At 36.2% G+C, this 14,059-nt stretch overlaps 1 protein-coding gene across 1 annotated transcript in view; it reads right to left on the reverse strand.

Annotated features, from left to right (window-relative positions):
* Positions 1-993: 993 nt before the first annotated feature.
* The window catches only part of Col3a1 (collagen type III alpha 1 chain), a 39,641-nt gene continuing 26,575 nt past the window's right edge, over positions 994-14,059 (reverse strand). The window contains exons 30-51 of the mRNA XM_008835638.3: positions 13,359-13,457; positions 13,161-13,268; positions 12,682-12,735; positions 10,870-10,923; positions 10,735-10,788; positions 10,021-10,074; positions 9,340-9,447; positions 9,008-9,061; positions 8,672-8,725; positions 8,337-8,498; positions 8,112-8,219; positions 7,110-7,217; positions 6,079-6,132; positions 5,886-5,993; positions 5,355-5,408; positions 4,856-4,963; positions 4,519-4,572; positions 4,311-4,418; positions 3,207-3,498; positions 2,684-2,871; positions 2,156-2,398; positions 994-1,410 (exon numbers count right to left, since the gene is read on the reverse strand). Of these exons, the coding sequence (XP_008833860.1) occupies positions 1,264-1,410; positions 2,156-2,398; positions 2,684-2,871; positions 3,207-3,498; positions 4,311-4,418; positions 4,519-4,572; positions 4,856-4,963; positions 5,355-5,408; positions 5,886-5,993; positions 6,079-6,132; positions 7,110-7,217; positions 8,112-8,219; positions 8,337-8,498; positions 8,672-8,725; positions 9,008-9,061; positions 9,340-9,447; positions 10,021-10,074; positions 10,735-10,788; positions 10,870-10,923; positions 12,682-12,735; positions 13,161-13,268; positions 13,359-13,457 (2,373 nt within the window). The 3' untranslated portion in view covers positions 994-1,263. The remainder of the gene's footprint in view (positions 1,411-2,155; positions 2,399-2,683; positions 2,872-3,206; positions 3,499-4,310; positions 4,419-4,518; positions 4,573-4,855; positions 4,964-5,354; positions 5,409-5,885; positions 5,994-6,078; positions 6,133-7,109; positions 7,218-8,111; positions 8,220-8,336; positions 8,499-8,671; positions 8,726-9,007; positions 9,062-9,339; positions 9,448-10,020; positions 10,075-10,734; positions 10,789-10,869; positions 10,924-12,681; positions 12,736-13,160; positions 13,269-13,358; positions 13,458-14,059) is intronic.

A 14,059-nucleotide genomic window follows, 5' to 3' on the forward strand; every position in this document is an offset into this window, starting at 1 on the left:
CTTACTTTCTGATAAATTGCTAGCATCTTTTTTTCTTATTTTCACTTTAGGGACACCTTAATTTTTTCTGGGATGCTTTCCAGGGGCCCTTTCAAAGCTGATGCTCTCAGTTTTCAAACAAGATCCACTGAAATGATAAAAAATATTAGGAATTTACTGCTGAATATTATGTTCATTCTGCACACGCACTATTTTACATTCTTAAGTCATTGTGTTACTAAGCTAGTGATTTAGAATTTGAGCTACTTTTGCTAGAAAATCGCCAGAGTTCTTGCATGTAAACATGCCATTGTTAAATCTGTGAGAAGTGACAAAAGCCAGGAATGTTTCATTATGATATTTTATTATGGGTGTCTGTAAGGATGAAAAAAAATTAACAATCACATACAAGCTTACAAAAGAAAAAAATGAAAACATTTTATGTGTTACTGTGACAAAAGTGGCCCCATGCGTTTTTCTTTTGTTGTTGATTTTACTGGATGATGGGAGAGACTCCTCTATCATGCCTAATAATATTTCTGGAAAACGAAAAGTACAGATATTGTGCATATATGGCTTGAATGCAGGTCAACAGTTTTGATCTAGAGTTCTAAAGGTGAAAATACATTAGCACCATAACACGTGTCTTTGAAGCCTTCCCCAATATTTGTAATCATCCCCCGCAATGGCACAAAAGAAAGAAGCACCTTTAAAAGCATTGCTACCTATGATTAAAGTAATTGTGGGCCAAAAATATTCCTTTAAATTCTTGCACTACATTCTACTCTATTTTTACAAATATTATAGGTGATGAATCCATGAAATTCACGTTTTGCCAGCTTATTCAAATTGTTTTCTTCTAGGACTCAGACTTTATCTGTTTCTGACTAGTTGAGGTAGTTGAAATAGGAAGGTAATTTCTAATTTCATGTTTGGCTGTTTCAGAAAGATTTTCTTTTACTGGTAAGCATAGCCATTGCAGGTGGGCTAAGGTTCAAAGAATGTAACACAGTGTTATTGTAAGAGTGTTGAAGTTTATTTATTATAGCACCATTGAGACATTTTGAAATTGGAATTGGTAAAAAAATAAAACAAAAGCATTTGAACTGGGTGGGTAGAACAGCAAAAAAATGTATTCTTTTTTGTCAAATTATACTTTTTCCAAAAACCTTGGAAATAAATAACTGGAATTTAGTTGGTCACTTGTACTGGTTGACAAGGTTAGAACAAGAAGAACACACGAATGTGATTTTTGTTTGGCTGGGGTTTCAGAGAGAGTTTGGTTTATAAAAAGCAAACGGGGCCAATGTCCACACCAAATTCTTGCTCAGGACCCCCGATGTCATAGGGCGCAATATCTATGATCGGGAGTCTCATGGCCTTGCGTGTTCGATATTCAAAGACTGTTTTGCTCCATTCCCCAGTGTGTTTCTGTAAAAAAGAATAAAAAAATATATAAAAGGGACCACGACATTACAGTTACTTAGATTATTTCCTTAACTATTCAAAGGAAAGCAGTCTTCTGCTCTGTAGGAGTAGTTAGTGCCCATGGAACCTTCTAGATATGTGAAATCTTCTCAATTCCGGTTGCAATCCTCCCTGCTGATAAGTAAGTAACATTGCTAATTAAAGCTTTGCAAGACTTGAGAGATAATCCAGAAGGGAGATTGCCATAGGCTAGCCCATTCTCAAGCTTGATTCTGTTCAATGCTACCACACTAAAGTTGGTTTACTAAAAAGTGGATAGGTCACACACAACAGAACCAGCTAACATTAGAAGTCAGTTCTCCTTTTTCATAAATGACAACAAAGGACAGATCTGAAGTTCATCTTTAAAATGTTTAAAAAGTATTTAGGACTGAATTTATATAATAAATGATATGTAGGATGCACATTAACTATCCCAATTATTGTGATAAAGTTGTTTTTATGGGTTTAAATTTCAAATATTTTCATTTCAACTGTTTTCCAACTGGACATTAAGAAAATGTATTTAATTTTTAAAATATTTAACCTTATTCACAACAAATAAGTAGATATTAATAATTTGTATCACATGGCAACATTTGTCTCCCCTAGGGTTTTATTTTTTCTTTTCAAAATAGTTTGCACGATTAAACTACAAGTTCTGAGTACACTATGAAAAAACAATGCTTTTAAAACCATCATTACTTACAGTACAACCATCTTCCAGAACTGTGTAAGTGAATTTGCTATTTCCTTCAGCCTTGAATTCACCTTCATTTGACCCCATCAGCTTCAGGGCTTTCTTTACATTCCCATTGGCCTGATCCATGTAGGCAATGCTATTCTTGCAATGGTATGTGATGTTCTGGGAGGCCCGGCTGGAGAGGAGTCGGAGGTATGCCAGCTGTACATCAAGGACATCTTCAGGAAGATCAGGATTGCCATAGCTGAACTATATAGTACAAAACAAATAAGACTCATCAAACATTTTGGTTACAGCTTCATGTAAGGGCTTCATGTAGTGTTAATATGGACATTGCAATTTATTTTCCTCATGTATGTTATATGACTGTATTTTATTGGGTTCCCAAGTAAATGTCTTAAAAAGTTTTTTAAAAAGTGTCTATATGTAAACTGACCAAATATAATTTAGCCTTTTTAGGGGCAAGTTATAAGATAATAAGTATCTGAATGACTTATTATCTAAAAACTACCTAAAATAACTTAGCTTTCTTACCTGAAAACCACCATTTATGGACTCTCCGAACCAAACATATTTCTTCTCAGCACCAGAATCTGTCCACCAGTTCTTCCGTGGAACAGTTAGAGGACTGGCATTTATGCATGTTTCCCCAGTTTCCATATTGCAGTAAACTTTGATAGCGTCCATCTTGCAACCTTGGTTAGGATCAACCCAATATTCTCCTGAGACGTGGCACACACAAAAATAGCAATGGCAGTTTGTTAGAAAATCAAGGAATGGAACTTGGACCAGAATAATCTTACCTGTTTATTTGATAAGACATTCACATACTAATGGCTAGTATATTTGTATTTATATATTGCACATGTGACTGACATTTCTGAAGTGAAAAAGTTAGCATTAATTCAAGTATTTTTACTCAGTCAACAGTATTTGTGCATTATTTGGCTTCAAAGTATTTTCCATTCCCAATTAAAGTGTTCTCGGTCAAATTCTAATATAAGCAGGCTTCTCTGTAATTCTACAGCCATTGAGAATTAAAGGCTCTGAAACGTACCACTCTGGAGTTCTGGATGGCAGAATTTCAGGTCTCTGCAGTTCCGAGCAGGGTTTTTACGAGAACCATCAGGACTGATGAGACTTTCTATTTGTCCATTAACAGATTTGAGTGAGGACATAATCTCTTCAGTGTTGATTTTGAAATCCAGTGGGTCATCTCCATAATATGGTGAGAAACCACCAGACTTTTCACCAGTTCCGGCGAGCGCAGCAGCCCCACCACCACAGCAAGGACCAGGGGCACCAGGGGGTCCAGGAGGGCCTGGCTGTCCTGGGTGACCTGGGGAACCCTAGATGGGTAAAATACGCATCATTGAAATGTTCCTCGGCGGCTCCATTGAAAGACTATGCCACTAGTCCAGGAAAAAGCATTATAAGCAATCCACATATGTTATAGTTGTTTTAATAAAAAATTAGGTGATTTTGTAGTCATTAGATAATCAATGTATACCATGTACAATTCAATACTAAGAAATGCATTGTTCTATTATGTAAGACTCAATAGCATTTGAACACAAACTTTATTATTTCTTCTGTATAAAGATCTAAGCAAATGGTTCACAAACTACAACTCAAATATTGACAATCAGAGAAAAAAATCAGAAACTTTGTCTTTTGACCTCAAATTTCTTCTTAACTTTGAATCTTTGGGTCATAACTTACTTGTCTTTCATTTGTCACATGTATAACTTGTGAACACGATAGTTCTTATTCCATTTTCTTTACATATGATAAGAAGGCAGTAGGAATTATCAGTAGCAAAGTAATTATGGAGGTTATTTAGGAAGTAAATGCTCTATATAAATAGAGCTATATTTATCATATTTATGAAATAGCAAGTTGAGATCAGCATGGCTTAGTTCATTTGGTTAATGAGCAGATGTCATTTTGGTATAACAGTTATTAAAGTATAAGAAAATTTATAAGAAATTTTATTCTCCCTGTGATTATCTTAATATAGTTAATATATTAGTGCTCATCTTCTAAATTAAGTGATTATACTGTATTTAACATACTATCTCAGCTTAAAAATAGTACAGTGGTGTTTTAGACATTTTGGATTACTGCAAATTAAATCACATGTGTATCAGCAAAGTCTTACCTCAGATCCTCTTTCACCTCTGTTACCTCGAGGTCCTGGTGGTCCAATGGGACCTGGATGGCCACTTGTTCCATCTTTTCCTGGAGGCCCATGAGGTCCAACAGGTCCCTTAAGAAATGATCATGATGTTATAATGCTAGCCTATAGCCCTGCAGTGTTAACATTTTAGAAATGTGCACACCTTTTGTTGTATTTCTGTGATACTTACTCTGGGACCTGCAGGTCCAGGACTACCGGCTGCACCTTGGTGACCTGCAGCACCCTGGGGAGCAAGTGAAGATAAAGATCAGTGAAGATCTTACTAAGGATTGGAAAATGATCATTTAAGATAGGACTAGAAACACAGAGTTCATAACAAAAATAGTTTTTCTTCTTTCACTTCATTGTTTCACATAAAACTACTACTTCAAATATGCTCTTGAATTTACATCTTTTTTCTTCTAGCATGTACTTTCAGAGTTGGAAAGTGTTCTACTATAAGTCTCTGAAGTTTATTTCTTTCAGCGAAACTGCAGTTGAGAGCTTCTAACAGTGGATTTACTTACTGGAGAACCTGGGGGACCTGGATTGCCAGGGAATCCTCGATGTCCTTTGATGCCATTAGAACCACGTTCACCAGTTTCACCTTTGTCACCACGTGGACCTTGGGGACCCTTAAAGATGTATTTGAAATTAAGGTAATTAATATGCATAAATATTGAGTAAATAAAATTCATGATAATAAGTCTGTTGTGTAATACTCTACTAGTTAGAAATTCTGGGCAAAATATATTTCACACAGGAATAATAAAGATTGTTTCTCAGCTTGCTTTAATTTTAGATTGCTAACTGCATCAAATGTCATTAATTGATTTCTGTATCCTTGACTGCATGGAATTTTTAGAACATAAACTGTTTTCCATATCATCAAAGAAAAGTTTACAGTTCCCCCATAATTATATATTTTGTCATCTTAGTCATTTCCCGGACATGTCAAAAAATAGACTATTTCTTATACTCTAAAATGAGTTTAAAAACAAAACAGAACAAAAGCTGAAAACTTACGGGGGCACCTCGAGCTCCAGCAGGTCCTGGAGCACCAGAAGGACCAGCAGGACCCTAAGATGCAGACAAACAGTGAGAAATAGGAATGGAATTGAACATCATCACTGATGCGGTTGTGTTTTTAAAGGTAATAGTTTTGTTGCTATGGTATATTGTATGAACAATATTATTGGCAGTTAATATTGTTCCATCCTTCAAAATCTTTACAGTTTCTATCTTTAAAAAGAGGTCTGAATAGCAAAGAAGGAAAAAGAGTTAACTCCTATCACATTCCCCCAGCAAATAGAATGCTAGGCCCATCAATACCAACAGATGTTACTAATCATGCATTGATTAGTGCATAAAATTTCCAGTTCTATCTTTATTAGAGCAGTTGGATGGTAATGATTAGCATAAAAACTGCAACACAAATCAGCACAAATATCTTGTTTGGCAGATGTGACATCCAACATCCAAACTTTCCCTCCCCTGCAAATCTCTTTATTGAGGGAATTGGACAAGTACAGAGAGAATGTACATATTTGGACTCACATTTTCTCCTCTGTCACCACTTTTTCCAGCTGGACCAACAGGACCAGGTGGGCCTGGATGACCGGGAGCACCTGGGGCACCGGGAGAGCCATTTTCACCACGATCACCCTGGGAAAAAATTCACAGATCCCACATAAATATGAATATTGCTTGATTTAATACTCTATATCTGTTCTACATGAGGCTTTCATACCTTGCCACCAGGAGCTCCATCTCGGCCTGGCAGACCATCTGATCCAGGGTTTCCCTGGTTAAAGGCAAAAAAAAGTCAAATGTCTTGACACCAAAAGATTACTCTACAAACCTTTCATTCTTTTTAAAAGTTTTAAAAAAATTTTTAAATTAATATACAAAGTATTAGATATAATTATAGCATTTCCAAACAAAGTATGCTCCAGTAGAGTCCTCTCCACCTCATCCTCCCATCCATCTGTTATCCCTAGTTATTGCTGGGGGGAAAAGTGATTCTTGGTGACAAGCAATCTTATATATTATAAAAAGGTTTAGCTCTTTGAAGAATCACAATTACTGAACATATATGTAATATATCTGCTTTACCAAAATTTTACAAGAGAGGGTGAGAAGTAATAAGGAAAAAGTCTAAAATGGTTGTTTACAAGGGAGCAAATAAATAATTTTGAAAAATAGAAAGCTAAACTGAATGGAAAGCTAAAATTAAATTTTAATCATAAAAAAAAATTAATTAAGACTAGACTAATCATAGATAACCACAGAACACATTCCTCCAAACAATGTTGTAATTTGGGCTCACTATTAACCTGTCTTCTAATTTAGCTAGAGGTTATATTTTCTTCGTTAGTGAATACTTATAGTGCAGATATTCTTGGTCATAAACCTTTTAAGCTATTCTGTTACAGTACAAACATTGTTAGTAGAAAAAGACTTGGTTATATGGGCATACTTTTTATCTCAGATATCATGTTTCAGTAGACCTTTTCTTAACTAAATAATTGATTTTTGGTTTAGTAAGATGTCTCAGTGGGTAGAGGCACTTGCCACTGAGCCCAGTGACTTGAGTTCAATCCTGGGAAACAATGTGATAGAAAGAAAGAATCAGCTCCTGAAAGTCATCCTCTGACTTTCACACGTGCACCATGGGGCCTGTGTGCAAGTATGCACATACAGATACACAATTAAATAAATATAATGAAAAAGAAAATAAATTTTAGCTGAGGAGTTGAACATCTCAGAATTGCTACTTACATCCCTTCCAGGTTCGCCTGCTGTACCAGCCAGACCAGGAAGACCTTGCGGTCCAGGGGGACCACGTTCTCCATTATGGCCACTGGCTCCTGGTTTTCCACTTTCACCCTGTGTGCAAAGGATAAAAGTCATTTTAAGACATCAACTAATGTGGCATTACCAGATTTATTTCTTGGGGGTAAAATATGTTTTATTCAATTTCTATTGTTTTATTTTCTTATAACCATGCCCCCCATAGGGAAAAAATTGAGATGGAACAAGACTTTTGGAATTTCCTAATTGCCCAGATATTCAGAATGGGAAAGTGTTATGTTATTTAGAGAACATTCTGATATGAGGTGCAGAAACAGACATGGGCATAGAAGGAAAAAAAAAGAGTTATCATTTTGTGGTGCATTAGAGTTATTCTTTATTGGATACCTATCTTTATCTTACGAATACACACTTGCAGCTATTTTTCATAAATAGAGTACAAACAATGTTAAATTTCAGGTAGTTATTTCCTGATGTAGTTTAAAAGGGTGAGCGCTGCTTAAGTTTTCATATCACAAACCCTAATAAAAATGGGGTCTTATAATTCTATTTGCTGAATGACTATTTTAGCTGCTAAGCACCAGAATGTTATAGTAATACTAACAGAAGAAACATCAAGAATGAAAAATGATTTTATGGGATGGGTACCTGGTGTCATAGATCTATGAGCGAAAACCATTTCTCCCTTAATACTATTAAAGAATGCTCACAAAGTTCCTAACAGTGGTGTTTGAGAAAGTAAGATTATATTCAGTTTGTGCATATGTTCAAGCCTTCTTACATTTTACTTTGGCTATGTGTTCTAAAATGACTTAATAAAATTTTGTTTCTGCCAACTTAGAAGTAGCAAGAAGTTTATCTTTTTGATTATTTGCACCTTGGCTGAAACATTTTCATAATTGATAAAGTGAACAATCTGTACGTGCTATGGAAGGAAGCAAGAACCCAGTAAAAGATGATTATTCTTACCTTGATACCTTGAGGACCAGGGCTACCCCTAGGACCAGGCATACCTGGTGGTCCTGCAAGACCCCGAGCTCCAGTAAGCCCTGCAATTCCAAGTGGGCCTGGAGATCCCTATTGCAACAGAGGAGAAAGATTCAGCTCATCTTTATGTGATTATGTTTCTTTTACTGAATTTGTGATCAAAATCAAAATAGAATGTTTAATCAATAGAAAAATGAGGCTACTCACTGGAGGGCCTTGGGCACCAGGTGGTCCCTTCTCTCCAGGTTGGCCAGCATCACCTTTGGGTCCAGCCACTCCAGGATTTCCAGGAGATCCACTGCTTCCTGCAGGACCTGGGGGCCCGTCCTTGCCTGGAGAACCACTGGGACCTGGGGGACCTGGGTTACCCTACAAGAATTGAAATTTAAAGATTTATAATGAAAAAGTGTTTTTTTGCCACTTTTACTTATTTTTAGTTGTATAGAGGATTCAATAGATACATGCCAATATATAATTTCCCCATTTTATAGATATATGAACTCTTTGTGGGAGATACACCCAAAAAACTAAAAAGAGCTTACATTGTTGCCAGGAGGACCAGGAAGACCACGTCCACCAGGGAATCCAGCAGCACCCTGTGAAATGGTAATACATTTTTGAATGCAGATGTAGAACAAGCATCTATGCAAACACAAAAGTGTAAAGTATAAGAAATGTAAAAAAGATCTGAATTCTATCTGGAAGTCATTTATAGTTTTCCATTTTCTCTTGAAATTTGCAAATAATTTAAAATTCAAGGACTACAACTTTTACATTCTCTTTGTGACTTTAATGACTTTTAGGTAGTCTTTAGAAGTTGGAATCAATAAATATATTCAATAGTTGATAAAATGATCAGTAAGAGGAACAGTACTTACAGGACCTCCAGGGCTGCCACGTTCACCCTTGACACCTTGAGGACCAGGAGGACCCTGCATGACAAGAGAAGGAAAGGCCTATTAGGTTCAGCACCAGAATAATACTTTGAAGAAAGCATCAAGCCTTCTGAAACCAGTAATTTTCCTTTGAAGAAATTAAAATAGGTCAAATGTCATCTTATTGAGAATAGTGAAGCCAATATTCAAGTAAAGAATTGCTGTCCTATGAAGACTGTATTGTCCTAGCATCACATGCCGTCTCATATGAAATATTAAATTATCGATAAACCAAAATGTTTTATAAATTAGAATGGTTGAGTGATAAGACTTACAGCAGGCCCAGAACCTCCAGGAGGTCCTGCGATTCCAGGAGGACCACCTTCACCTTTCTCGCCAGGAGCGCCTCTTTCTCCTTTAGCACCAGGCTCACCATTCTGTCCCTGTACACAGCAACAAGAGCAGCTTATTAGCCGTCTTCCTTTATAATGTACTTGGCTTACAAGTCTTTCTCTTTAGAACACAGAACTTTGTTTAGACAGATGCTGTCATCAAGTTTAATAGATAAATAACTCTTTTAAGATGTGCCAAAACAAAATCAGTCATGATATTGCCAGAAGAGAAGAAAATTACTAAGATAGCAAGGAAATGGGTACTATTTGCCATTTGGGAGAAAGTTTTCCAAGGATTATGAACTTAAAAATGAGCACCAATGAATTCCTTTGAGATAAATTGGATTTAGAGAAAATTCTGTTTATTATTAACTTATCTTGGAAGAACTTAAAATTTTACAGTAATTTTAAGTCTATGTTGCTGCTTTAGCCTATATTATCCATGCATAAGGAAGATTAGTGTTTGTATTTTGTTGTGTTTAGGAGTAAGAATGAGGAAAATAAAACTTCATGTGGTAAAGTGTCTGAAGAAGAACTGGCTGGAGCCCCCAGATGACATATTCCTGCTGTTTTCCAGCAAGATGGTGAACATTGTGACATTTGCTGTTAGAGTTTCATACTTACAGGAGCACCAGGGAAGCCAGCAGGACCTGGAGGGCCATGTTCACCTCTCTCACCCTAAGGAAACAAGAACCCTGTCAATCACAGTGAAGACACTCTCCCCAGTAATCACACATTGTCTTCTGTATCAGCTTTATCTTCTTTTAGGCAGGATATATACTAAAATAATCAACAGTTTAGCCTAGAAATCTTTCATGCTACTTAATAAGATTAGAAATGAACAATACAAGAACTATTGATTTCTTTTGCCTCTGAACTATAATTTGCAATGAATTATGTCTCCAAAGTGTTCAAATATTTCATATGTTTAATTATATAACTTCTAAAATATAATTAAAATGTATGAAAAGGGCTAATTGAAATCTTAATACATTTATTAAGAAAAGACTTGATATGTATCTGTTTTAAGTCTTAAACCTTAAGTCTGAGAATTTTAGATTTAAAAGGAACTTCTGGCAAAGTTTAAGAAGCATTCATATACAAATGCATTTTATTGTTCAATTTAAATACTTTTCTAAGAGTTATTCATAAAGAAGGTGTACTTTAATGTGAATTTTGGTTAGAGCATCTTAATATTCATTTTCATGTCATGTATCTTAAAGGTAGAACCCTGAGTTTAAGGCTGAAAGTACCCTGAGCAAAATTGCTAAAACAGATAGTATAAATGTCCATGGCCTGTGTGGGGTTATTTTTGCTGAAAATGCCTTTAACACTTACAGGGCCACCTCGAGGTCCAGCTATCCCTGGAAGTCCAGGAGCACCACCTTCTCCCTGAGGAAAGATCAGTGTTGTCACTGTCTCATATCTACTAAGGCAGAATGATTTGTATTTCCAAATGGTGTTAAAAGTTACCTTATCTCCAGGCTGACCAGCTGGGCCAGGGGGACCAATAGGACCAGCAGGACCCTAAAGAAAATAGACAGGTTTTAAATTTTGAAAAAATATATAATTTTTCATATTAATCAAACAATATATAAGCATTAATCCAATAAAGAAGATAGCATTATTTCTTTCATGTTCATTGCTTAATGTATAAATTTTAAGGCACCTAGTAAATTTAAGATTCTATGGGGATAACCCTTTAAGGTAATAGAAATTAAGCAACAACTTATTGATTCATTAATTTAGACCTCTCTTATAGAAAATACATGAAATGTGATATAAGATTGTATTGTAATGTCTTTTAAAACCTGCATTTCTTTATGTAACTTTGTATTTTACAAGGCTTAATTTAACTACTTGAAGTACCATTATATATATCTCATTCTTGAAATTGTCATTTTTAAGCATTAGTTTTGCTATTATTTTACATAAACAAAATATTGGGTTTTTTTCCAGACAGGTTTCAGTATGCTCAGGCTGTTCAAAAATCCTTAACTCAGGTGATCCTCCTGCCTCAGCCTCTTGAATAGATGAGACCACAGGAGGGATTACACTGGAACAGCTGAAAGGCTAAATTACCTATCTTTTCTGTCAAAAAATAAATCATCTATGAAGTTTTTAAAGATAGCTATGACAAGTAAAATATCCAGGACACACTGTTTAACTATGTTTCTTTGCTATAGTCATATCTAGAAAGTGTTTGCTAATATCATATCAGTCTTATTTATTATCTTTAAATTATATTTTGAAATAGTTACAAATTTATAGGAAATTTCAAATAACTCTACAGGGAAATTCTGTGTACTTTTTAACCAACTTCCCCAAATATTAACATCTTATAAAACTATATACAGTAGAAGATAAATATTAGGAAACAACTTTGGCACAGTCAACAGAGAAACAGTATTATACATGAACACGCGTGCACACGTGCATGTATGTGTGTGTGTGTGTGTATGCTGTAGGACAGCACAATTTTATTGTATATGAATCCTGATGACCACCATCACAATCAAGACCCTCAAATATACCATCACTATAATACATGCTCACGTCATTTCTTTTGAGCCATGATCACCTCCCTCTCTTTCATTTTGTCTTCCAGCAATTATTAATATGGTCTATCTTTCTTTGATTATTCCTTTACATGTATATGACAAACATGGAATCATACAAAATATATATTTTGAGAATGGATTTTTCTCCACTTGGATTGATGTCCTTGACATTTTGTTATACTGTGTATCAGTAATTGATTCTTTAAATCACTAAGAAATATCCCTCGATATGAATGATAATCTTCCAAAATTAAAAAAAATATATTCTTAGCATTATTGATTACTTTGGATTTTATTAACTCATTGCAATAATCACTACTGGTTTTCATCATACTTGGGAGGATTCGCCATTCTTGGAACACTGTAAAACTATAAGGTAATGATAAATACAAAGAATTGTAAAAAGTCAAGTTATCTGTGTCTGTTTTTTTTTTTTTTTTTTTTTTTTTTTGGTCTTTTTGAGACAGGGTCTCCCTGTAGCCCCAGTTGTCCTGGAACTCACTATGTAGACCAGGCTGGACTTGAACTCACAGAGATCTGCCTGCCTCTGCGTCCCGAGTGCTGGGATTAAAGGCATGCGCCACCATGCCTGGCCGGCTGATCTGTGTCTTTTTAATGGCCAGAAGGTGGTAAAATCTGGTCTTGCTTATCATGAATAACTTCTGGAAGTTGAAGAATGTCCAACCCATACTGCATATAATTTCTCACACATGTCAATACTCACCCTTGGACCATCTTTCCCTGGAACACCATCAGCACCTGCACCACCAGGTTCCCCCTGCCAAATAAAATCCAGCATAATCAGATTAAAATATCCTCAGTGAAACTTAGCCAAGAAGAGTGACTTTCAGGATTTGCTGAGATTTAGATTTGGTGATTTGACTAATAGCTGTTCTAGGAATGTTTCAAATTTTCCTTCATGTAAAGTAGCATTAAATGTGAAAATAGTTTCTAGTACTGTGGCTTTTCCTTCATTTTCTTTCCTTTAGTCTACAATGTCTTTTTTTTTTTTTTGTCTTTTTGAGACAGGGTCTCCCAGTAGCTCCAGTTGGCCTGGAACTTGCTATGTAGACCAGGCTGGCCTCAGACTCACAGAGTTCTGCCTGCCTCTGCCTCCAGAGTGCTGGGATTAAAGGCAGTGTGCCACCATGCCCGGCCACAATGTCCATTTTATTGGAGAATCAACATAAAAGAAGTCAGTACCTTTTCACCTTTTGGACCAGGACTTCCAGGGCCTCCTCTTTCTCCAGGCATCCCTTGTAGACCAGGAGGACCAGCATTTCCAGGTGGACCAGGAGGACCAGCAGCACCCTGAAATTAAGAGATAAATGTCAAATGACATGAAAGAAATACAAATGCATCTTGAAAAAACTCTAGGTGAATTAGGTATTATAGAGTTACCTTTCCTCCCTCAGGGCCAGGAGGACCAGTTCCACCTCTAAGACCAGGGCTCCCTGCCAATCCAGGGGGTCCACGTTCACCGGGGGCACCTGCATCACCCTATCACAGAAAATGTAATGTCCAAATTACAAACACATTGTCAGAAAATAATTATATGATTTTGGAAAATACCTGCTAGTTTTTTTAACCATGTTTCTCAGTTTTGATTTGAGTATAAAAAATTTGATCAGTTATGTGAGAATCAGAAACTTCAACAAGTATAAAACAAACGTGCATATTTGTCTTGCCTAAATATCTAGTATCTTTGAAGCATTTGCTATTATTATTCATAAGGATAGAGATTAAATTTCTACTAGAATCAATTCTCTGTAGAGAATCTATGCATCAGTGTTTCCTTTTCAATGACTGATTCTTTAGTTTTATTAAGGTTAGAGAAATAGATCCTCCAGATGAAGCAAATTTAACGTATTGTAAATGTCTAAAACTGTCTCAAGTGGATTTACCAAACATTTGCCATGTCACCGTGTGCTGGATAGCTTTAGTGTCAACTTGACACACCTGGGTTGAGGGAGCCTCAGTCGGGGAATTGCCTCTATTGGACTGGCCTGTGGCCATGTCTGAAGGGCATCTTCTTGATGAGTGATGTGGGAGGGCCCAGCCCACTGTGGGTGGTGCCACCCCTGGGCAGGTGGGCCTGTGTT

Source organism: Nannospalax galili, unplaced genomic scaffold (assembly GCF_000622305.1).
Source record: "Nannospalax galili isolate Female #2095 unplaced genomic scaffold, S.galili_v1.0 scaffold115, whole genome shotgun sequence".
Taxonomy (NCBI): Eukaryota; Metazoa; Chordata; class Mammalia; order Rodentia; family Spalacidae; genus Nannospalax; species Nannospalax galili.